The following is a 26,654-nucleotide window of genomic DNA, read 5'->3' as shown; positions in this document are numbered from 1 at the left end:
ACCAAAAAAAAAAAAAAAAAAAAACAACGGGAACTACGAACATGCAGCCTGCAAAAAGGAGACCCCAAGACCCCAAACACTGTAAGATAAGCAAAATGAGAAGACAGAAAAACTCACAGCAGATGAAGGAGCAAGATAAAAGCCCACCAGACCTAACAAATGAAGAGGAAACAGGCAGTCTACCTGAAAAAGAATTCAGAATAATGATAGTAAAGGTGATCCAAAATCTTGGAAACAGAATAGAAAAAATGGAAGAAACATTTAACAAGGACCTAGAAGAACTAAAGATGAAACAAGCAGCAATGAACAACACAATAAATGAAATTAAAAATACTCTAGATGGGATCAATAGCAGAATAACTGAGGCAGAAGAACGGATAAGTGACCTGTAAGATAAAATAGTGGAAATAACTACTGCAGAGCAGAATAAAGAAAAAAGAATGAAAAGAACTGAGGACAGTCTCAGAGACCTCTGGGACATTAAACGCACCAACATTCGAATTATAGGGGTTCCAAAAGAAGAAGACAAAAATAAAGGGACTGAGAAAATATTTAAAGAGATTATAGTTGAAAAATTCCCTAATATGGGAAAGGAAATAGTTAATCAAGTCCAGGAAGCACAGAGAGTCCCATACAGGATAAATCCAAGGAGAAATACGCCAAGACACATATTAATCAAACTGTCAAAAATTAAATACAAAGAAAACATATTAAAAGCAGCAAGGGAAAAACAACAAATAACACACAAGGGAATCCCCATAAGGTTAACAGCTGGTCTTTCAGCACAAACTCTGCAAGCCAGAAGGGACTGGCAGGACTAATATAAAGTGATAAAGGAGGAAAACCTGAAACCAAGATTACTCTACCCAGCAAGGATCTCATTCAGATTTGATGGAGAAATTAAAACCTTTATAGACAAGCAAAAGCAGAGAGAGTTCAGCACCACCAAACCAGCTTTACAACGAACGCTAAAGGAACTTCTCCAGGCAAGAAACACAAGAGAAGGAAAAGACCTACAATAACGAACCCAAAACAATTAAGAAAATGGGAATAGGAACATACATATCGATAATTACCTTAAATGTAAATGGACTAAATGCTCCAACCAAAAGACACAGATTGGCTGAATGGATACAAAAACAAGACCTGTGTATATGCTGCCTACAAGAGACCCACTTCAAACCTAGAGACACATACAGACTGAAAGTAAGGGGATGGAAAAAGATATTCCATGCAAATGGAAATCAAAAGAAAGCTGGAGTAGCAATTCTCATATCAGACAAAATAGACTTTAAAATAAAGACTATCAGAAGAGACAAAGAAGAACACTACATAATGATCAAGGGATCGATCCAAGAAGAAGATATAACAATTGTAAATATTTATGCATCCAACATAGGAGCACCTCAATACATAAGGCAAATACTAACAGCCATAAAAGGGGAAATGGACAGTAACACATTCATACCCCACTTTCACCAATGGACAGATCATCCAAAATGAACATAAATAAGGAAACACAAGCTTTAAATGATACATTAAACAAGATGGACTTAATTGATATTTAAGGACATTCCATCCAAAAACAACAGAATACACATTTTTCTCAAGTGCTCATGGAACATTCTCCAGGATAGATCATATCTTGGGTCACAAATTAAGCCTTGGTAAATTTAAGATAATTGAAATTGTATCAAGTATCTTTTCCGACCACAACGCTCTGAGACTAGATATCAAGTACAGGAAAAAAATCTGTACAAATACGAACACATGGAGGCTAAACAATACACTACTTAATAACGAAGTGATCACTGAAGAAATCAAAGAGGAAATAAAAAAAGTACCTAGAAACAAATGACAATGGAGACACGATAACCCAAAACCTATGGGATGCAGTAAAAGCAGTTCTAAGAGGGAAGTTTATAGCAATACAATCCTACCTTAAGAAACAGGAAACATCTCGAATAAACAACCTAACATTGCACCTAAAGCAATTAGAGAAAGAAGAACAAAAAAATCCCAAAGTTAGCAGAAGGAAAGAAATCATAAAAATCAGATCAGAAATAAGTGAAAAAGAAATGAAGGAAACGATAGCAAAGATCAATAAAACTAAAAGTTGTTTCTTTGAGAAGATAAACAAAATTGATAAATCATTAGCCAGACTCATCAAGAAAAAAAGGGAGAAGACACAAATCAATAGAATTAGAAATGAAAAAGGAGAAGTAACAACTGACACTGCAGAAATACAAAAGATCACGAGAGATTACTACAAGCAACTCTATGCCAATAAAATGGACAACCTGGAAGAAATGGACAAATTCTTAGAAATGCCCACCCTGCCAAGACTGAATCAGGAAGAAATGGAAAATATGAACAGACCAATCACAAGTACTGAAATTGAAACTGTGATTAAAAATCTTCCAACAAACAAAAGCCCAGGACCAGATGGCTTCACAGGCAAATTCTACCAAACATTTAGAGAAGAGCAAACACCTATCCTTCTCAAGTTCTTTCAAAATATAGCAGAGGGAGGAACACTCCCAAACTCATTCTACGAGGCCAACATCACCCTGATACCAAAACCAGAGAAGGATGTCACAAAGAAAGAAAACTACAGGCCAATATCACTGATGAACATAGATGCAAAAATCCTCAACAAAATACTAGCAAACAGAATCCAACAGCACATTAAAAGGATCATACACCATGATCAAGTGGGGTTTATTCCAGGAATGCAAGGATTCTTCAATATATCAATCAATGTGATACACCATATTCACAAATTGAAGGAGAAAAACCATATGATCATCTCAATAGATGCAGAGAAAGCTTTTGACAAAATCCAACACCCATTATGATAAAAACTCTGCAGAAAGTAGGCATAGAGGGAACTTTCCTCAACATAATAAAGGCCGTATATGACAAACCCACAGCCAACAACTGCCTCAATGGTGAAAAACTGAAAGCATTTCCATTAAGATCAGGAACAAGACAAGGTTGCCCACTCTCACCACTCTTATTCAACATAGTTTTGGAAGTTTTAGCCACAGCAATCAGAGAAGAAAAGGAAATAAAAGGAATCCAAATCAGAAAAGAAGAAGTAAAGCTGTCACTGTTTTCAGATGACGTGATACTATACATAGAGAATCCTAAAGATGCTACCAGAAAACTACTAGAGCTAATCAATGAATTTGGTAAAGTAGCAGGATACAAAATGAATGCACAGAAATCTCTGGCATTCCTATACACTAATGATGAAAACTCTGAAAGTGAAATCAAGAAAACACTCCCATTTACCATTGCAACAAAAAGAATAAAATATCTAGGAATAAACCTACCTAAGGAGAAAAAAGACCTGTATGCAGAAAATTATAAGACACTGATGAAAGAAATTAAAGATGATACAAATAGATGGAGAGATATACCATGTTCTTGGATTGGAAGAATCAACATTGTGAAAATGACTCTACTACCCAAAGCAATCTACAGATTCAATGCAATCCCTATCAAACTACCACTGGATGCAATAGGGATGCAATAAGGATGCAATCCCTATCAAACTACCACATCCCTATCAAACTACCATTTTTCACAGAACTAGAGCAAAAAATTTCACAATTTGTATGGAAACACAAAATACCCCGAATAGCCAAAGCAAACTTGAGAACGAAAAACGGAGCTGGAGGAATCAGGCTCCTGGACTTCAGACTATACTACAAAGCTACAGTAATCAAGACAGTATGGTACTGGCACACACACAAAAAAATAGATCAATGGAACAGGATAGAAAGCCCAGAGATAAACCCACGCACATATGGTCAACTTATCTTTGATAAAGGAGGCAGGAATGTACAGTGGAGAAAGGACAGCCTCTTCAATAAGTGGTGCTGGGAAAACTGGAAAGGTACATGTAAAAGAATGAAATTAGAACACTCCCTAACACCATACACAAAAATAAACTCCAAATGGATTAAAGACCTAAATGTAAGGCCAGAAACTATCAAACTCTTAGAGGAAAACATAGGCAGAACACTCTATGACACAAATCACAGCAAGATCCTTTCTGACCCATCTCCTAGAGAAATGGAAATAAAAACAAAAATAAACAAATGGGACCTAATGAAACTTCAAAGCTTTTGCACAGCAAAGGAAACCATAAACAAGACCAAAAGACAACCCTTAGAATGGGAGAAAATATTTGGAAATGAAGCAACTGACAAAGGATTAATCTCCAAAATTTATAAGCAGCTCATGTAGCTCAATAACAAAAAAACAAACAACCCAATCCAAAAATGGGCAGAAGACCAAAATAGACATTTCTCCAAAGAAGATATACAGACTGCCAACAAACACATGAAAGAATGCTCAACATCATTAATCATTAGCGAAATGCAAATCAAAACTACAATGAGATATCATCTCACACCAGTCAGAATGGCCATCATCAAAAAATCTAGAAACAATAAATGCTGGAGAGGGCGTGGAGAAAAGGGAACCCTCTTGTACTGCTGGTGGGAATGTGAACTGGTACAGGCACTATGGAGAACAGTATGGAGGTTCCTTAAAAAACTACAAATACAACTACCATAGGACACAGCAATCCCACTACTGGGCATATACCCTGAGAAAACCATAATTCAAAAAGAGTCATGCACCAAAATGTTCATTGCAGCTCTATTTAAAATAGCCTGGAGATGGAAACAACCTAAGTGTCCGTCATTGGATGAATGGATAAAGAAGATGTGGCACATATATACAATGCAATATTACTCAGCCATAAAAAGAAACGAAATTGAGCTATTTGTAATGAGGTGGATGGACCTAGAGTCTGTCATACAGAAATAAGTCAGAAAGAGAAAGACAAATACCGTATGCTAACACATATATATGGAATTTAAGGAAAAAAAATGTCATGAAGAACCTAGGGGTCAGACAGGAATAAAGACACAGACCTAGTAGAGAATGGACTTAAGGATATGGGAAGGGGGAAGGGTAAGCTGTGACAAAGCGAGAGCGTGTCATGGACATATATACACAACCAAACGTAAAATAAATAGCTAGTGAAAAGCAGCCGCATAGCACAGGGAGATCAGCTCGGAGCTTTGTGACCACCTAGAGGGGTGGGATAAGGAGGGAGGGAGGGAGGGAGACACAAGAGGGAAGAGATATGGGAACATATGTATATGTATAACTGATTCACTTTGTTATAAAGCAGAAACTAACACACCACTGTAAAGCAATTATACTCCAATAAAGATGTAAAAAAAAAAGAGAAAATGAAATGCTTTTAACATTGCTTCATTAATGTATGGTTTTGCTGACAAAAGAGCAGAAAGAAAGGAACACTCAAGGAGGGAAACATGCGACACGCAGTCTGGAAGAGAGTTTGGTTATATACCTGAAACCCTTAGGAAGAAAGTTTTCTAGTCTTTGACTCATTAATTTCACTGTTAGGAATCTATCTTTTAAAAAATCATCAGACTAATAAGGACCTACTGTACAGCACAGGGAACTCTTCTCAATATTCTGTAATGACCTACATGGAAAACGAATCTAAAAAAGAGTGGATATATGTATACGTATAATTGATTCACTCTGCTGTATAGCAGAAACTAACACAACATTGTAAATCAACTATATTCCAATAATAATGTTTTAAAAAATCATCAGAGATACAATTTAATATGTATGCATAAGATGTTCATTGTTGTTTAGCAGAAAAACAGACATAATATAAATTTGCAAAAATAAGAGGTAAATAAATTAGGGTTCATTCAAATGACAAGTTATCCAGCTGCTAAAAGACATGTATTTGTGAAGAACCTAATGACAGATAAAATGTTGCTGATATTACATGGGGAAAAACAGTAGGATTTTAAATATTATAGTATGACCCAAAAGCAATATGTAAAAAATATATAGGCACATATACACCAGAAACATTTATGCTGGCATCTATGGTGGTTAAGAGCATGGCCTTTGAAAACAAACCGACCTGGTTCAAATCCCAGCTGTGCTGCTTTCCAGCTGTATAACCTTGGGCAAGCTAGTTAACCTCTGTGTGCCTCAGAATGCTCACCTGGAAAATGGGGATAACAGTACCTACCTTACAGAGCTGAAGAGACATTAAATGAGATAATTCATGCAAATGGCTCAGCAACATGCCTGGCACTCTGCAAGCGCTCACTAACTACTAGCCATTAGGAGCATCATTAACATAGGAGACAAATCGGGGGAAATGCACCTAAATCTTAACAGGGGTTACCTATCTCTGGGTGGTAGGATTCCAGATCCTTTCAATTTTCTCCTCTGTACACTTCTTGTTTTTTCAAAGTTTCCAAAACAAGTGTTATGGAATCAGAAGGAAAAAGGTGTTAAAGAAAAAGGACGTCTGGTTAATTATTAGTATTTGCTATGTGCGGTGGTGGACGGAGGCAGGAAGGGGGCAGCACGTGGGGCAGAGAGCAAGCGGTGCTTTCACTCATTGCTGGCGGTTTCTCGGTGCACTGCAGCCGCCGCCATCCGTCACAAGCCTCGCTACTCACAGGCGCAGTCCCTCGAAAGCCGTCCTCGCCGGTGTTGGTCACAGGAAACTCGCCCTGCCAAATGTTGGCATAATGTTGGCCCTTCGGCTGCAGTCTGTTGCCCCAGGGGAAGAGTCTGTCAGAAGAGACACAGGCATCAGCCTGTCAAACAGACACAGGCTTCTGGACGAAAGTCAAGAGGAGGAAGGCAGTGAAAGAGAGAACATTGCTTGCTTGTTCCGAGTGCGCTATTTTAAAAAAAAAAAAATACATAAAGCTTTTAATCAGGATTTTTTTTTAACTTCCGCACAACCAGTTCATGTCAAGTTCACAACAACCTTGGTCTCTCCCGAGGACTCAGGAGGCCTGAAATAAATCACAGAACTAAAAGAAGGGCTTATAGGAGGCTGGGAAAGCAGACATCATCCTGGACTTATATGGAAGCATGATCAGGCAATATCACACCACACTTTTTTATAAAGCCTTCGTTATTTTAAGGAGCCTTTCCTAGAAGATGTGACCCAAACATGAGTTTTCTGTCTCATGGCTCTAGAAGCAAAGATATATTGCTGCTTCAGGAGATGCCTAAAATAAGAAAATCCAAAAAGCAAGGCAGCCTGCCAGGAGGCTCTAAGGAGGACTATGTGACAGGGGGATGGGGGCACAACTGCCGTAGCCCACCTCACCGCACACACGGCTTTGGGAGACTGTCAGGGGGTGGTGACCCCTGCATCCATGTTTCCTAAGTAACTTCACAGGCAGGAAGAAAGCCCAGTAGGAGTAAGCTGCGATCTGGCTGTGGTTTTAAATCAACTGTCCAGCCAAAGTAAGTTCCGTAGATTTAGAAAAAGGTCCACATACTGTTAGGCAAAGACGAGACCCTCCAAGTACCTATTTTGCAGGCCTCCTCGACAGCTGTACTCCCACTCGGCTTCCGTGGGCAACCGCTTCCCAGCCCATGTGCAGTAGGCAACGGCGTCGTTCCAGGAGACATGAAGAACCGGGTGATCTGGCCTGGGGAACAGAGAGAGCAGAGTGAGCACGGCAGGAACCAGAACAGGAACAGAAACAGGAACCGGCAGGACTGGCTTCAGCAAAGTGCCCATCAGCACCTTCACCTCAATCTGTGATGCTGAGGTGGGCCTGGTCCCCAAATCCAGCCCCAGCCAGGCCATATCTGTCACCCTCTACCACAGGATTCTGACATCCCAGGCTCCCAAAGAGGTTATGATCCTGCTTGCAACAAGACTCAAAACATTTCTTCACTTTGCATGCAGGCCTGGACCCCCAGAGAATCTCACTTGGTGCAGTAGGTGTGGAGACGCACCAGCCAGATCCCCCTATGAGGAAGGAATGATTTTCCAGCTGCTGGGCGTGGCATCAGCAGAAGCTTCCAGCTCTTGGCTCCTTCAGGCGAGCTGCAAAGAGCCGCCTCACAGCCAGCAAGGACCAACCACGGCAGGGGCATAAAGGCGCAGCCGTGTGAGTTCACCATAGCTAAATCCTACGTGTCATTTATACCCCAGAGCCCCAAGGACTGGGTGAGACGTCCTGGACCTGCACTGTAGTCTTGGCTTCTCCCTCTGCCCAATCCTGTTTCCTCCCCATCCCTTCCACAGGTGTGGATCCCCTTATATAAATATTCTTCACACCAAGCTCTATCTCAGCATCTGTTTCCAAAGAATCCAATCTGTGATACTTGGCCTTAAACTTTGTGTCTTTCTTCTATAGATGAGTCAGCTATATGTGCCTCACTCTAGCAAGTGAGGAATCTAGCAGATTCCAAGTAAGTCTTTATTTTTTCTAAAGGTATAGAGGGGCAGGGAAGGTTAGGGGGAGAGTTTGACAGTAAAGGAATAAACATATTTACCCAGCACCAGATAACTTTAATTCCCTGCTCACTCTTTCTCAGGTGGACTCTACGTTCCTCGGCTATTTCTTAAGCATCTTTGAATTCCATACAGTAATTACACCACGACTTTCACTTATTCTTTAAAAGCGTTTATTGAGTACCTATTACATGCCAGTCACTGTTTTCAGCACTGATATTAAGACACACACTTTTCTCAGAAGGACTCACTCAGTGGATATAATACATTCCACTCTCAGTTTTCCTTCTACCCTTTGCTTTTTCTTCTACTATTAAATTCAGGAAAGAAGATAATAATTGAGACCTAAGAGGCCGTCAACCTGAGGTACCCAAGAATCCTACAACTTTCCACCTCATGGCCTATTTCTACCACAGAGGCTACCACCTCAGGCTTTGAAAGATTTCTGACGTTTTCAAGGGACTATATCCCTAAAGCTGAACTTCATGTACTTCCAGATTCCTGACAATGAGGTCAATAACCGGGAATGTTGTCAAAAATAGAAGCTCGAAAATCCCATCTGAAAATTTGGGTTAGGAGAACAGTTTTCTTGGGCTGTTGAGATGCTGAGTCCTGACCCAAACCTTTCTGCGTCTCCAGGGCTTAAAGTGCTATGCATTTTTGCTTGAGATAATTATTTCTTTGCCACCCTGGAGACTTGCTGACCGACTTGCAGCTCTGTGGTTTTACGGTCAGACGGTGGCTTCAAAGTATGTCAGTCCAGGACTGGAGATAACATGAATCCTAAACCCAAGGCATGAGCTTCTACAGCGGCCATCTGGCAGGACACTACCACTTATCTGTAAGACAGATGGTCTCCTTCCTCACAATGACCCACTCATGAGGGAGAGCAAACAGACAAGTTGTAAAGGTTAAACATGTCATGAGATTTGTAATAGGCCTGTCAAAGGGGGAAAAAATCTCCAAGAGGGAACCCTCTGACAGGCCAAATGAGGGAGGACGAAGGCCACTTATTAAGAGCTCTCTGTGAGCTAGGTGCTATATTTGGGTCTGTACATACAGTATTTCCTGCCATCCTATTTTCCTACCGACCAAGTCAGTAGAGTTTGTCATACTCACTCTTTTATAGAGGACAGCCACTGAGTTTCTTTTCAACAGCAAAGGAACCTATTTTGGAATGAAACATGTCATCTGGGGAAAGACCCACCAGCCTCACCTGTGCAGGACAGTAGAGTCGGGCCCTTCTGGGTGTCTCCAGTTAGCGCCTTTAACAGGTAACCACCAGGGAGCAGCTGCCACCTCAAAGCAACCCAGAATAAGCTGAGGTTAGCTATGATGCCTCTAGAAACACTGACTCAGTCTGTGCAGAAAAATATCTCTCTTAAGGTCTTCAACTTCCAGTTGACTTACCAAATAACTTTACCAGAATATCAAAAATAAAGATTTATATGTAACTAAATCTAACAAATAAGCATTATCTCGGGAATTCTCTGGTGGTCCACTGGTTAGGACTTGATGTTTCACTGCTGTGGTCCAGGTTCAATCCCTGGTTGGGGAACTAAGATCCAGCAAGCCACACGTTGTGGCCAAAAAAACAAAAGCATTATCTCACATCATAAAGCACCACAGTGATTAAATAAATATGTATCTAAATGGTGTGTGTCTCCAAAAATTTTAAAAGACACACTGCTAGCTAACCCTCTATAATCTCTAACAAGTGAGACAGGTAATACTGCTCCTATTTAAAAGATGGTGAAACAGCATTAATCTCACAGTTAAGTACCGGGCTGAAGGTCAACCAAGGTAGTCAGAGGCCAAGCTGAAGCACAGCATAAAGAGCTGAAGTGTGTTTTCAAAAGACCCTGGTTAATATCCAGCCCAACAATAGTTGTACGGCTCTGCGCAAGTTCACTGCTTGCCTGGCCCCAGAATCCTCATCTGTGAAATGGGAGCAGGCCCGCCTGCCTCACCTACCTCAGACTCAGAGGAGGCTGCATTAGATAGGACTGGGAAGTGCTCAGCCCAGATCCTGTTCCCAGAACCTTAACTCCTACTTCACAGTTCTGTTAACCCAAATACCAATATCAAGTGGCCCTCATTTAGTGATTGATTGAGAACTTGGCTTTGGAGTCAGGCAAAATGAGATGTGACTCATGGCTCTGCCACTCCCACGGTGACCCCTGGCAACCTAATCAACCTCCCCACACCTGTCTTCTCATTTTTAGGTGAAGACAGTAACAATGCCTACCTCAGGGGTTATTACAAGGAGGAAACAGAACATACACACAGGGCTTAGGACTATGCCTAGCACTTAGCAAGCATTCAGGAAAGGGAACCAGTCTCAACTATGGGCCTCATGACAGGAAGAGAGTTACAAAAAAATTACCATCATCAACGATGCTAATACTAAGTAAAGAAGTTTGCAAATGTTTCTTCTAATATAAACCAGAGCAGACTCAAGGTTATCCCCATGACAATGTTACTCTTAATCCTCTGCGTCCTGATGAGCCAGCCTGAGCGGAAGAGAAGGGGGAATGTGTTCCTGCTAACAATTACAGCAATCACTGAAAACACCAAACCCTGTCTTGTTCTTTTTTCACATCAGCGCAATCAAAACATTCATGGTATTCCAATCACAATTTGATGGAAAAAGCCAAATTCTTTTATATTTCAACGAAAGAGGCATTGTGCCCTTAAAGGACACTACTGAAAAGAGTTTTATTTTTCAGAGAGCAGGAGAGGTGAAAGGCATGGCTTCTTCCTATTTCTTCTGTGGCACTGTGGAATCTTTAATGGGGAGATGTTCTCGCTGACTACTCTGCTTGATGTTTAGGTGCCAGGGACAGGTAACTCATTCCATGTCAAGGGAAGACCTGCAGAGAAAGCCCAGGTCATCCCACTCTTACATTCCAGTATCTTTACATCACTCACCCACCTCTACCCCACCCCCAACACTAAGGCCACCAGAAGGTTCTATTTCTCAAATAAAAAATAAAAAATTTTTTAAAAAGAGAAGAAGAAAAAAAAACAAACAGGAAAAATGTTAACCTTCGTTAAATCTGGGTGGTAGGAACTAGAATGCCTATTTTTCTTATACCCTATTGTGTTTTGAAATATTTCATCATTAGCAATTTTTTTAACGTCTTTATTGGAGTATAATTGCTTTACAATGGTGTGTTAGTTCCTGCTGTATAACAAAGTGAATCAGCTATATGTATACGTATATCCCCATATCCCCTCCCTCTTTCGTCTCCCTCCCACCCTCCCTATCCCACCCCTCTAGGTGGTCACAGACCACCGAGCTGATCTCCCTGTGCTGTGCGGCTGCTTCCCACTAGCTAGCTATTTTACATCTGGTAGTGTATATATATCCATGCCACTCTCTCACTTCGTCCCAGCTTTCCCCTTCCCCCTCCCCGTGTCCTCAAGTCCATTAGCAATTTTTTTAATGGATTTATTTATCTGCGCTATTACTGATGGGCATTTGGGTAGCTTCTAGTTTGGGCTACTATGAATGGTACTACTTCTGTGAACATTCTAGAAAGCTCATGACTTAGTAAACATGCATAAGCATTTCTGCTGATTGCATACTGTGCAGTGGAACTGCTGCATCCCAGGGCAGACACAGGCACAGCTTTAGTAAAGACAGCCGGACACAAGTCTTAATGGCAGGAGTCCACAGTTCCCGACCTTCTTCAATGGGGAACTTCCATGGAGTTGGCTTGTGTGCGGTAGACCCAGGGCAGCTGCTCCAGTGGCCTCTGAGTCCATTCCCTTTCCCTCTCCTCTTCCCCTTAACTCACTCTGGTTGCAAATATTTACTGAGCACCTACTATCTGCCAGGAGCTGAGCCTAATTCCTAAAGGGGATCTTCAACTCCCAGAATCCCCCGAGTATGACTTAAGACAGTTGGTATATTGAGAGTTTTTCAATTATTTATTGCACATATTTATCTTACATGGTTAAGTACACAAAGCAGGATACAAAGTGTGAACCTAGGCATTTTATTTTCTTCCAAAAATATCTACAAAACTCAAATTGGTGGGTACGGGTACCACCTTACACACATCAGTTCTACAGCTCCTACTCAACTTCCTCCCTGTCATATACACACACTTGCCTCTCCTTCTAGATATCTGCTTTTCATTTCTCCCACTATCACTCTTGCCTGAAATCTTTCACATTTCTTAGCAACCCATACAAAACAGACCACCTCAGCACTATTGACTTATGAGGCCACATATTTCCTTGTTGGAGGGGTGCTGTCCCGTGCATTGTAGGATGCTCAGCCGCATCGCAGACCCCTCCCCACTAGATGCCAGTAGCATCCTACCTGCAACCCAACTATGACAACTAAAACTGTACCCATATTCATGAAGCCCCAAACAAGACAAAGCTACGGGTCCTAGAACGGAACCTAACGGCATTGCCACCTGTCAGAAAGACTGTAAGTCCCCATTGTAATGGTCAGATGCAGAGTCAGGAACCATTTCCACATAGGACACATGAAGAAGGAAAGGTAAGTAATCAAAGTCACCCACAACAGAAGACTGAGCTCAGAGGTAGTACATCATTCATCATAGCCAAGTTGTCCCGGAAAAGCCATGTTTTCTGGCCAAACTAATGGCAAATCCCGTCAAGTGTCAGCAGGTGCCTTCTTCCAAATATCACTGTTAACTCCATGTTTTTATTTATTTATTTATTAGCATCTTTATTTGAGTATAATTGCTTTACAATGGTGTGTTAGTTTCTGCTTTATAACAAAGTGAATCAGCTATACATAAACATATATCCCAATATCTCCTCTCTCTTGAGTCTCCCTCCCACTCTCCCTATCCCACCACTAGGACGTAACAAAGCACAGAGCTGATCTCCCAGTGCTATGTGGCTGCTACCCACTAGCTATCTATTTTACATTTGGTAGTGTATAATGTCCATGCCACTCTCTCACTTCGTCCCAGCTTACCGTTTCCCCTCCCCCTGTCCTCAAGTCCATTCTCTACATTTGCGTCTTTATTCCTGTCCTGCCCATAGGTTCTTCAGAACCATTTTTTTTTTTTTAGATTCCAAATACACGTGTTAGCATATGGTATTTGTTTTTCTCTTTTTGACTTACTTCACTCTGTATGACAGACTCTAGGTCCATCCACCTCACTACAAATAACTCAATTTCGTTTCTTTTTGTTTCTTTTTATGGCTGAGTAATATTCCATTGTCTATATGGGCCACATCTTCTTTATCCATTCATCTGTTGATGGACACTTAGATTGCTTCCATATCCTGGCTATTGTAAATAGAGCTGAAATGAACACTGTGGGACATGACTCTTTTTGAATTATGGTTTTCTGAGGGTATATGCCCAGGAGTGGGATTGCTAGGTCGTATGGTAGTTCTATTTTTAGTTTTTTAAGGAACCTCCATACTGTTCTCCATACAGTGGCTGGATCAATTTACATTCCCACCAACAGTGCAAGAGGGGTCCCTTTTCTCCACACCCTCTCTGGCATTTACTGTTTGTAGATTTTTTGATGATGGCCATTCTGACTGGCGTGAGGTGATACCTCATTGTAGTTTTGATTTGCATTTCTCTAATGATTAGTGATGTTGAGCATCCTTTCATGTGTTTGTTAGCAATCTGTATATCTTCTTTGGAGAAATGTCTATTTAGGTCTTCTGCCCATTTTTGGATTGGGTTGTTTGTCTTTTTGATATGGAGCTACATAAGCTGCTTGTAAATTTTGGAGATTAACCCTTTGTCAGTTGCTTCATTTGCAAATATTTTCTCCCATTCTGAGGGTTGTCTTTTCTCCTTGTTTACATTTTCCTTTGCTGTGCAAAAGCAGGTAGCACTGCATTGCCATAAACTTCCCTCTTAGAACTGCCTTTGCTGCATCCCATAGGTTCTGGGCCATTGTGTTTTCATTGTCATTTGTTTCTAGGTATTTTTTGATTTCTTCAGTGATCACTTCATTATTAAGTAGTGTATTGTTTAGCCTCCATGTGTTCGTATTTTTTACAGATTTTTTTCCTGTACTTGATATCTAGTCTCATAGTGTTGTGGTCAGAAAAGATACTTGATATAACTTCAATTTTCTTAAATTTACCAAGGCTTAATTTGTGACCCAAGATATGATCTATCCTGGAGCATGTTCCATGAACACTTGAGAAGAAAGTGTGTTCTGTTGTTTTTGGATGGAATGTCCTATAAATATCAATTAAGTCCATCTTGTTTAATGTATCATTTAAAGCTTGTGTTTCCTTATATATTTTCATTTCAGATGATCTGTCCATTGGTGAAAGTGAGGTGTTCAAGTCCCCTACTATGACTGTGTTACTGCTGATTTCCCCTTTTATAGCTGTTAGCATTTGCCTTATGTATTGAGGTGCTCCTATGTTGGATGCATAAATATTTACAATTGTTATATCTTCTTCTTGGATCGATCCCTTGATCATTATGTAGTGTCCTTCTTTGTCTCTTCTGATAGTCTTTATTTTAAAGTCTACTTTATCTGATATGAGAATTGCTACTCCAGCTTTCTTTTGATTTCCATTTGCATGGAATATCTTTTTCCATTCCCGCACTTGCAGTCTGTATGTGTCCCTAGGTCTGAAGTGGGTCTCTTGTAGACAGCATATACACAGGTCTTGTTTTTGTATCCATTCAGCCAGTCTATGTCTTTTGGCTGGAGCATTTAATCCATTTACATTTAAGGTAATTATCGATATGTATGTTCCTATTACCATTTTCTTAATTGTTTTCAGTTTGTTATTGTAGGTCTTTTTCCTTCTCTTGTGTTTCCTGCCTAGAGTAGTTCCTTTAGCATCTGTTGTAAAGCTGGTTTGGTGGTGCTGAACTCTCTCTGCTTCTGCTTGTCTGTAAAGGTTTTAATTTCTCCGTTGAATCTGAATGAGATCCTTGCTGGGTAGAGTAATCTTGGTTGTAGGTTCTTCCCTTTCATCACTTTAAATATGTCCTGCAACTCCCTTCTGGCTTGCAGAGTTTCTGCTGAAACATCAGCTGTTAACATTATGGGGATTCCCTTGTTATGTTATTTGTTGTTTTTCCCTGCTACTTTTAATATTTTTTCTTTGTATTTAATGTTTGATAGTGTGACTAATATGTGTCTTGGCGTGTTTCTCCTTGGATTCAGCCTGTATGGGACTCTCTGCACGTCCTGGACTTGATTGACTGCTTCCTTTCCCATATTAGGGAAGTTTTCAACTATAATCTCTTCAAATATTTTCTCAGTCCCTTTCCTTTTCTCTTCTTCTTCTGGGACCCCTAAAATTCGAATGTTGGTGTATTTCATGTTGTCCCTGAGGTCTCTGAGGCTGTCCTCCATTCTTTTCATTCTTTTTTCTTTATTCTGCTCTGCAGTAGTTATTTCCACTATTTTATCTTCCAGGTCACTTATCCGTTCTCCCTCAGTTATTCTGCTATTGATTCTTTCTAGGTAAGTTTTAATTTCATTTATTGTGTTGTTCATCATTGTTTGTTTGCTCTTTAGTTCTTCTACATCATTGTTAAACATTTCTTGTATTTTCTCCATTCTATTTCCAAGATTTTGGATCATCTTTACTATCATTACTCTGAATTCTTTTTCAGGTAGTCTGCTTATTTCCTCCTCATTTGTTTGGTATCGTGGGTTTTTGCCTTGCTCCTTCATCTGCTGTGTGTTTCTCTGTCTTCTCATTTTGCTTAAATTACTGTGTTTGGGATCTCCTTTTCACAGGCTGCAGGTTCGTAGTTCCCATTGTTTCGGATGTCCGCCCCCAGTGGCTAACATTGGTTCAGTGGGCTGTGTAGGCTTCTTGGTGGAGGGGAGTAGTGCCTGTGTTATGGTGGATGAGGCTGGATCTTGTCTTTCTGGTGGACAGTACAATGTCCAGTGGTGTGTTTTGGGGTGTCTGTGACCTTATTATGATTTTAGGCAGCCTCTCTGCTAACGGGTGGGGTTGTGTTCCTGTCTTGCTAGTTGTTTGGCAGATGGTGTCCAGCACTGTAGCTTGCTGGTCATTGAGGGGAGCTGGGTCTTAAGCCATGAGATGGAGATCTCTAGGAGAGCTTTTGCTGTTTGATATTACATGGAGCTGGGAGGTCTCTGATGGACCAGTGTCCTGAACCTGGCTCTCCTACCTCAGAGGCACAGGCCTGACACCTGGCCAGAGCACCAAGCCCCTGTCAGCCAAACGGCTCAGAAGAAAAGGGAGAAAAAGAGAAAGAAAAATAAAATAATTAAAAAATTTTTAATTATTAAAAATAAAAAAATTAAAAAGTAAATAAAAAAAAGAAAACAAGAAAGAAAGAAAGAAGAGAGCAAACAAACCAAAAAACAAATCCACCAATAACAACAAGCACTGAAAACTATACTTAAAAAAAAAAAGAAAAAACGGCAGACAGAACCCTAGGACAAATGGTAAAAGAAAAGCTACACAGACAAAATCACACAAATAAGCATAGACATACACACTCACAAAAAGAGAAAAAGGAAAATAAATATATATCTATATATATAAAAAAATAAGAGACCTACCAAATCAATTAACAAATCTACCAATGATAATAAACTCTAAATACTAAACTAAGAGAAACATTAAACCAGGAACAAATTAGATGCGGAAAGCAAACCACAAGTCCACAGTTGCTCCCAAAGTCCACCACCTCAAGTTCAGATGATTTGTTGTCTATTCGGGTATTCCAGATGCAGGGTACATCAAGTTGATTGTATAGATTTAATCTGCTGCTCCTGAGGCTATTGGGAGAGATTTCCCTTTCTCTTCTTTGTTCACACAGCTCCTGGGGTTCAGCTTTGGATTTGGCCTCAACTCTGCATGTAGGTCACCTGAGGACGTCTGTTCTTTGCCCAGACAGGTCAGGGTTAAAGGAGCAGCTGATTACGGGGCTCTGGCTCACTCAGGCAGGGGCGAGGGAGGGGTATGGAATGCGGGGCAAGCCTGCAGCAGCAGAGGGTAGCATAATGTTGCAACAGCCTGAGGTATGCTGTGTGTTCTCCCAGGAAAGTTTTCCCTGGATTACGGGACCCTGGAGGTGGTGGGCTGCACAGGCTCCCGGGAGGGCAGGTGTGGATAGTGACCCGTGCTTGCACACAGGCTTCTTGTTGGCTGCAACAGCAGCCTTAGCACTTCATGCACGTCTCTGGGGTCCATGCTGATAGCCGTGGCTCGTGCCCATCTCTGAAGCTCCTTTAGGCGGTGCTCTGAATCCCCTCTCCTCACGCACCTGGAAACAACTGTCTTTTGCCTCTTTGGCAGGTCCAGACTTTTTCCCGGACTCCTTCCCAGCAAGCTGTGGTGCACTAGCCCCCTTAGGCTATGTTCACACAGCCAACCCCAGTCCTCTCCCTGGGATCTGACCTCCGAAGCCTGAGGCTCAGCTCCCAGCCCCCACCTGCCCCAGTGGGTGAGCAGACAAGCCTCTCGGGCTGGTGAGTGCTGGTCGGCACCAATCCTCTGTGCAGGAATCTCTCCGCTTTGCCCTCTGCACCCCTGTTGCTGCGCTCTTCTCCGTGGCTCTGAAGCTCCCCGCCCACCAATCCCTGTCTCCACCAGTGAAAAGGCTTCCTAGTGTGTGGAAACTTTTCCTCCTTTACAGCTCCCTCCCAGAGGTGCAGGTCCTATCCCTGGTTTTTGTCTCTGTTTTTTCATTTTTCTTTTGCCCTCCACAGATATGTGGGGAGTTTCTTTCCTTTTGGGAAGTCTGAGGTCTTCTGCCAGCATTCAGTAGATGTTCTGTAGGAGTTATTCCACATGTAGATATATTTCTGATGTATTTGTGGGGAGGAAGGTGATCTCCACGTCTTACTCCTCCGCCATCTTGAAGGTCCCCCTCAACTCCATGTTTTTAAAAACTGTTTTGAACTCCTGGTCATGTCTTGAAAATAAATGCTATTCTACTATGTTTAGGAACTTATGAAATAAGCACCTTTTGAGAGTCATATATGAGCCAGTTAATTCAAGGTTACACTGCAAATTATGACATCTCTCATTGCTTTTCTTTAACAGAAATAGTCTTCATGTGTGTTGTTTCCAGATTCACAGCAGCAACATGAGTGGACTAGCATCTGTGACAAGCCTCATCCTAAAAAGAGAAATTTGGGGGTTGGCCGGGGGAATGTGGTTGCCCATCTACATATATTCTGTTCAACTGAGACACTTCTAGTTGAGTTACAGCACTTCCTCATATCCAAGGAGAAAAGGACTTAACTTGACTTATTTCAAGTCAACCATCTCCATAGCGACTGTCTTGGGTTTAAGTTGAAACAGCTGTACCAGACAGCCAGCAACCAATTACAATGTAAATAGGATCCTTGTGAGTACTGATATCCCCTTGAGAAATGGACTTCAGAGAGCAAAGACATCTTTTCCCACCTCTCCCTAGGAACATAACCATACATGTAGTAACAGCTTAATGAAAAGAAAAGGGGAAGACAGCAAAGGTGCCTTTATTCTTGCCAAGTGGTATAAATTATGCTTCTCATACACACACAGCCTAGAATGAAGTCAGCACAGGAAAAAGAGCACTGTGTAATTATGCACATTCAAGTGTAAAGATGTCAAGTTCACAACTTTACAAATGTTCTTTTAAAAATTAAATGCGTTTAGACAACAGAATTAAAAAGATGGACATTTCTTGAAACACAATATAAACATGACAGCTACACCATAAAAAGAGCCTGGGAGAATTTTTCAACTGGCACCAGGAAACAATGAGAAATCACAGATCTGTTCAAATTCATGAAGTATAAATAAAACTGGATGAGAATCAAATGCAACTGAAGGAATAAAATGGAACAGAAAGCACACAATGAGTATAAATCTCTTTCTTCAACACCTAACACAAATGTAGAAAATTGAGAACTAGGCTTAAATAAAGACTAAAAACAAATTCATCATTAAAATCGATAGGTAGGGGCTTCCCTGGTGGCGCAGTGGTTGGGAGTCTGCCTGCCGGTGCAGGGAGCACGGGTTCGTGCCCCGGTCCGGGAGGGTCCCGCGTGCTGCGGAGCGGCTGGGCCCGTGGGCCATGGCCGCTGGGCCTGCGCGTCCGGAGCCTGTGCTCTGCGGCGGGAGAGGCCACGGCAGTGAAAGGCCCGCGGACCGCAAAAAAAAAAAAAAAAATCGATAGGTAGTCAACTCTGACAGCTTATTTCAAATTAAATCCTAAAGCAGATACCTTGACTACTTAATAGAACACATGAGAGGGAAAAATCCATGCTTTTTCAAACAGAGTTCAAATATTTAAGAAATTTAAGGCAGATCTGAAATTTTTCAATAATTTTTGCCTCAGTTCACAGTGAAATTCCTCATGCTAGAATACACTGCATTCCATGACACCAATCGGTATACTCTACACATTCATTATGTTTCCTTAAGAGAGTAGCAGAAATCCGATAGAGTCACTCATTATAGACAATGTGTACAAAATAGCCTAAGGGAGAGGGCAGACAGCAGAAGCAAGAAGAACTACAATCCTGCAGCCTGTGGAACAATGACATTCACAGAAAGATAGACAACGTGAAAAAGCAGAGGGCTATGTACCAGATGAATGAACAATATAAAACCCCAGAAAAACAACTAAATGAAGTGGGGATAGGCAACCTTCCAGAAAAAGAATTCAGAATAATGATAGTGAAGATGATCCAGGACCTCAGAAAAACAATGGAGGCAAAGACCGAGAAGACGCAAAAAATGTTTTACAAAGAAATACAAGAATTAAAGAACAAACAGAGATGAACAATACAATAACTGAAATGAAAACTACACTAGAAGGGTTCAATAGCAGAACAACTGAGGCAGAAGAACAGATAAGTGACCTGAAAGACAGAATGGTGGAATTCAGTGCTGTGGAATAGAATAAAGAAAAAAGAATGAAAAGAAATGAAGACAGCCTAAGAGACCTCTGGGACAACACTGAACGCAACAACATTCACATTATAGGGGTCCCAAAAGGAGAAGAGAGAGAGAAAGGACACAAGAAAATACTTGAAGAGATTATAGTCAAAAACTTCCCTAACATGAGAAAGGAAATAGCCACCCAAGACCAGGAAGCACAGAGTCCTATACAGGATAAACCCAAGGAGAAACACGCCAAGACACAAAGTAATCAAACTGGAAAAAATTAAAGACGAAGAAAAATTATTGAAAGCAGCAAAGGAAAAACAACAAATAACATACAAGGTCACTCCCATAAGGTTAACAGCTGATTTCTCAGCAAAAATTCCACAAGCCAGAAGGGGGAGGCATGATATACTTAAAGTGATGAAATGGAAGAACCTACAACCAAAATTACTCTACACAGCAAGGATGTCATTCAGATGTGATGGAGAAATCAAAAGCTTTACAGACAAGCAAAAGCTAAGAGAATTCAGCACCACCAAACCAGCCCTACAACAAAAGCTAAAGGAACTTCTCTAAGTGGGAAACACAAGAGAAGAAAACGACTTACAAAAACAAATCCAAAACAATTAAAATGGTAATAGGAACATACAAATCGGTAATTACCTTAAACATGAATGGATTAAATGCTCCAACCAAAAGACACAGGCTTGCTGAATGGATACAAAAACAAGACCAATATATGCTGTCTACAAGAGACCCACTTCAGACCTAGGGACACATTCAGACTGCAAGTGAGGGGTGATGGAAAAAGATATTCCATGCAAATGGAAATCAAAAGAAATCTGGAGTAGCAATACTCATATTAGATAAAAGAGACTTTAAAATAAAGAATGTTACAAGATCAAGGAAAGATCAATAATGATCAGGGGGTCAATCCAAGAGGAAGATATAACAATTATAAATATATATGCACCCAACATAAGAGAACCTGAATACATAAGGCAAATGCTAACACCTCTAAAAGAGGAAATCGGCAGGAACACAATAATAGTGGGGGACTTTAACACCTCACTTACACCAATGGACAGATCATCCAAAATGAAAATAAATAAGGAAACAGAAGCTTTACATGACACAATAGACCAGATAGATTTAGTTGATATTTACAGGATATTCCATCCAAAAACAGCAGATTACACTTTCTTCTCAAGTGCACATGGAACATTCTCCAGGACAGATCACATCTTGGGTCACAAATCAAGACTCAGTAAATTTAAGAAAATTGAAATCATATCCAGCATCATTTCTGACCACAACATTATGAGATTAGAAATGAATTACAGGGAAAAAAAAGTAAAAATCACAAATGCATAGAGGCCTAATAATACATTATTAAATAACTGAGAGATCACTGAAGAAATCAAAGAGGAAATCAAAAAATACCTAGAAACAAATGACAATGAAAACACGACAATCCAAAACCTATGGGATGCAGCAAAAGCAGTTCTAAGAGGGAAGGTTAGAGATACACAAGCCTACCTCAAGGAACAAGAAACATCTCAATTAAACCATCTAACCTTACACCTAAAGGAACTAGAGAAAGAAGAATAAACAAAACCCAACGTTAGCAGAAGGAAAGAAATCATAAAGATCAGAGCAAAAATAAATGAAATAGAAACAAAGAAAATAGCAAAGATCAATAAAACTAAAAGCTAGTTCTTTGAGAAGATAAAAAAAATTGATAAACCATTAGCCAGTCTCATCAAGAAAAGGAGAGAGAGAACTCAAATCAGTAAAATTAGAAATGAAAAAGAAGTTACGGCAGACACCACAGAAATACAAAGCATCCTAAGCGAAAACTACAAGCAACTCTATGCCAATAAAATGGACAACCTGGAAGAAATGGACAAATTCTTAGAAAGGTATAACCTTCCAAGACGGAACCAGGAAGAAATAGAAAATATGAACAGACCAATCACAAGTAATGAAACTGAAACTGTGATTAAAAGTCTTCCAGCAAACAAAAGTCCAGGACCAGATGGCTTCACAGGCGAATTCTATCAAACATTTAGAGAAGAGCTAACACCCACCCTTCTCAAACTCTTCCAAACAACTGCAGAGGAAGGAACACTCCCAAACTCATTCTATGAGGCCACCATCACCCTGATACCAAAACCACACAAAGATACTACAAAAAAAGAAAATTACAGACCAATATCACTTATGAATATAGATGTAAAAATCCTCAACAAAATACTAGCAAACAGAATCCAACAACACATTAAAAGGACCATACACCATGATCAAGTGGGATTTATCCCAGGGATGCAGAGATTCTTCAATATATGCAAATCAATCAATGTGATACACCATATTAACAATTGAGGGATAAAAACAATATAATCATCTCAATAGATGCAGAAAAAGCTTTTAACAAAATTCAACAACCATTTATGATAAAAACTCTCCAGAAAATGGGCATAGAGGGAACCTACCTCAACATAATAAAAGCCATATATGACAAACCCACAGCAAACATCATTCTCAATGGTGAAAAACTGAAAGCATTTCCTCTGAGATCAGGAACAAGACAAGGATGTCTGTCCACTCTCGCCACTATTATTCAACATAGTTTTGGAAGTCCTAGCCATGGCAATCAGAGAAGTAAAAGAAATAAAAGGAATACAAATTGGAAAAGAAGAAGTAAAACTGTCACTGTTTGCAGATGACACGATAATATACATAGAGAATCCTAAAGTTGCCACGAGAAAACTACTATAGCTAATCAATGAATCTGGTAAAGTAGAAGGATACTAAATTAATGCATAGAAATCTCCTGCATTCCTATACACTAATGATGAAATATCTGAAAGAAATTAAGGAAACACTCCCATTTACCACTGCAACAAAAAGAATAAAATACCTAGGAATAAAGCTACCTAGGAGCACAAAAACCTGTATGCAGAAAACTATAAGACACTGAAGAAAGAAACTAAAGATGATACCAACAGATGCAGAGATATACCATGTTCTTGGATTGGAAGAATCAATATTGTGAAAATGACTATACTACCCAAAGCAATCTACAGATTCAATGTATCCCTAACAAACTACCAATGGCATTTTTTATGGAACCAGAACAAAAAATCTTAAAATCTGTATGGAGACACAAAAGACCCCAAATAGCCAAAGCAGTACTGAGGGAAAAAAACAGAGCTGGAGGAATCAGACTCCCTGTCCTCAGACTATACTACAAAGCTACAGTAATCAAGACAATATGGTACTGGCACAAAAACAGAAACACAGATCAATGGAAGAAGATAGAAAGCCCACAGATAAACTCTCGCACCTATGGTCAACTAATCTATGACAAAGGAGGCAAGGATATACAATGGAAAAAAGACAGTCTCTTCAATAACTGGTGCTGGGAAAACTGGACAGCTACATGTAAAAGAATAAAATTAGACACTCCCTAACACTGTACTCAAAAATAAACTCAAAATGGATTAGAGACCTAAATGTAAGACTGGACACTATAAAATTCTTAGAGGAAAACATAGGAAGAACACTTTTTGACATAAATCAGAGCAAGATCTGTTTTGATCCACCTCCTAGAGTAATGAAAATAAAAACAAAAATAAACAAATGGGACCTAATGAAACTTCAAAGCTTTTGCACAGCAAAGGAAACCATAAACAAGATGAAAAGACAAACCTCAAAATGGGAGAAAATATTTGCAAATGAATCAACGGACAAAGGATTAATCTCTAAAATATATAAACAACTCATGCAGTTCAATATTAAAAAAACAAATAACCCAATCCAAAAATGGGCAGAACACCTAAACAGACATTTCTCCAAAGAAGACATACAGATGGCCAAAAAGCACATGAAAAGCTGCTCAACATCACTAATTATTAGAGAAATACAAATCAAAATTACAGTGAGGTATCACCTCACAGCAGCTAGAATGGGCCACATCAGAAAATCTACAAACAGGAAATGCTGAAGAGGGTGTGGAGAAAAGGGAACCGTCTCACACTGTTGGTGGGAATGTAAATTGATACAACCACTATGGAGAAGAGGATGGAGGTTCCTTAAAAAACTAAAAATAGAATTACCATATGATCCAGCAATGCCACTACTGGGCATATACACAGAGAAAACCACAATTCAAAAAGTCACATGCACCCCAATGTTCATTGCAGCACTATTTACAATAGCCAGGTCATGGAAGCAACCGAAATGCCAATCGACAGATGAATGGATAAAGAAGGTGTGGTACATATATACAATGGACTATTACTCAGCCATAAAAAGGAACGAAATTGGGTCATTTGTAGAGACGTGGATGGATCTGAAAACTGTCATACAGAGTGAAGTAAGTCAGAAAGAGAAAAACAAATATATTAACACATATATGTGGAGCCTAGGAAAATGGTACAGATGAACCAGTTTGCACAGCAGAAATAGAGACACAGATGTAGAGAAGAAACGTATGGACACCTAGCGGGGAAAGCGGCGGGAGGTGGTGGTGGTGGTGGTGTGATGAATTGGGTGAATGGGATTGACATGTATACCTTGATGTGTATAAAATTGATGACTAATAAGAACCTGCTGTATAAATAAATAAATTAAATTAAAAAGTTTTAAAAAAAGAAAAACGGCCTAAGGGATCTTTAGCATCAAAGAACCCTTTAAAAGTGATCTACTTGACTCATTCTCAGTTGAGAACTCCATAAACATGGGAAAGGTAGATTTGCGGCTTTTTACTACAATTTTTTTATTGAAGCATAGTTGATTTATAATATTGTATTCGTTTCAGGTGTACACACTTAAAGTTATTACAATAGCTCTATTTCTCTGTGCTGTATAACATATCCTCATTCCCTACCTATTTTGTACATAGTAGTTTGTATCTCTTATTCCCCTACCCCTATCTTGCCCTTCCTCCTTTCCTCTCCCCACTGGTAACCACTATATTGTTCTCTGTATCTGTGAATCTGTTTCTGTTTCATTATATGTATTTGTTTGTTTTAGTTTTTGGATTCTATATATAAGTGATAAAATACAATATCTGTCTCTCTCTATCTGACTTACTTCACTTAGCATAATGCTCTCTAGGTCCAGGATCTGGGGCTTTTAAAAAACTCATAAAAACAAGACAAAACAATGTTTTATTTTTTTTAAGTAATTTTTTACTTCTTTAGGCAAGGTGACCAAGTAAATTGATATAACCTATCTTGAAAACAATTTGACAATACTCAGCAAAAGGCTACATCACATGCATACCTATAGGGGAGACTGGCTGAGTCCCTTACTGTGCATCCATATAAAGGAATACAACATAATAACTAAAAATGATATGCAGGAAAAAAAGTAACTACTTGGATAAATGTTCACAATTTAAAGTGAAAAAAGCCAGTTGCAAGTATGGCTGTACAAATCTGCTTAAAAATATGTCTAGAAACAGACCACACACACACACCCCCACCCAACCAAGAAAAGATTACTGGTATATATACTGAAATGTCTGCAATGATTATTTCTGGGTGGTGAGATGATGGGTGTTATTTAATGTTCTTTTTTGTGTCATTTTTCTTTCCTAAATTATCTACAGTGAATATATTTTTTATTCAGATTTTCTAAGTTTGTTCTTCTAACAGAGCTGAGAGTTAATTTACATTGAAAAAACAAAAGTAAGCAATATTAAATAATTATTTATTTATTTAATTAAAATAACATATTCACCATTCTCTATAAACTTTGTTTTTATATTCAGCTTCCAGTTTCATCAATCAGCATACACATTTTTACATATTTTTTCCAAATTTATATGTATTGTTTTCATTTACTTTATAAAATATTTTCTTAGGCTTTATCTGAACTTCACAACAAACATTTTTAGAGGATGCACAATATTTTCTTGTGTTGATGTACTGTAATTTACCAAGCAATCTCCTAACATTGAACCACTCTAGTTATATTCAACTTTGTTGCTTTTTTACTATTATAGATAACACTACAGTGAATGTCTTCAAACATGTTCATTTAGTTTTTGCTTTTCCTAAATTTCTAGAACTGACATCACTGTACCTAAGAGTGTGTTTCTGTGGCTCTTGCTAAAAATCATCGTGTTTTTTAAAAAAAACTCAACAACGGATTTTAAAAAATCTACCAACATTAATAGATGGTGTGCCTAGTTTCCCTCTGGAAAGAGGGATGAGTATATGTAAAAATCATGGCACCCCAGAGTGAGGTTTTTATTACAACTATTTACAAGAAGGCTCCACTTAGGTTCCTTAAATTGCTACTGGCTTACCTACACACCTTTTTGCAATGTATAAAACAGGGAAATTACAGAAAGTCTGAATGCTATTTGATTGGTTCTGTACTTTTTTTTCATGGTTTACAAGTTCTGAGGCTTCTGAGAAAAAAGGTC

At 39.6% G+C, this 26,654-nt stretch overlaps 1 protein-coding gene across 1 annotated transcript in view; it reads right to left on the bottom strand.

The window, feature by feature from the left end:
• SUMF1 (sulfatase modifying factor 1) overlaps nt 1–26,654 on the bottom strand; it is a gene marked incomplete at its 3' end in the record, with an annotated part of 102,987 nt that overhangs the window by 38,870 nt on the left and 37,463 nt on the right. The window contains exons 4-6 of the mRNA XM_007453072.1: nt 9,570–9,652; nt 7,416–7,538; nt 6,546–6,660 (exon numbers count right to left, since the gene is read on the bottom strand). Coding sequence (XP_007453134.1) covers nt 6,546–6,660; nt 7,416–7,538; nt 9,570–9,652 — 321 coding nt within the window. The remainder of the gene's footprint in view (nt 1–6,545; nt 6,661–7,415; nt 7,539–9,569; nt 9,653–26,654) is intronic.

Source organism: Lipotes vexillifer, unplaced genomic scaffold (assembly GCF_000442215.2).
Source record: "Lipotes vexillifer unplaced genomic scaffold, Lipotes_vexillifer_v1.1 scaffold1105, whole genome shotgun sequence".
NCBI classification, from domain to species: domain Eukaryota; kingdom Metazoa; phylum Chordata; class Mammalia; order Artiodactyla; family Lipotidae; genus Lipotes; species Lipotes vexillifer.
The sequence above is the reverse complement of the archived record's forward strand: the minus strand, read 5'-3'. Positions and strand labels throughout refer to the sequence as shown.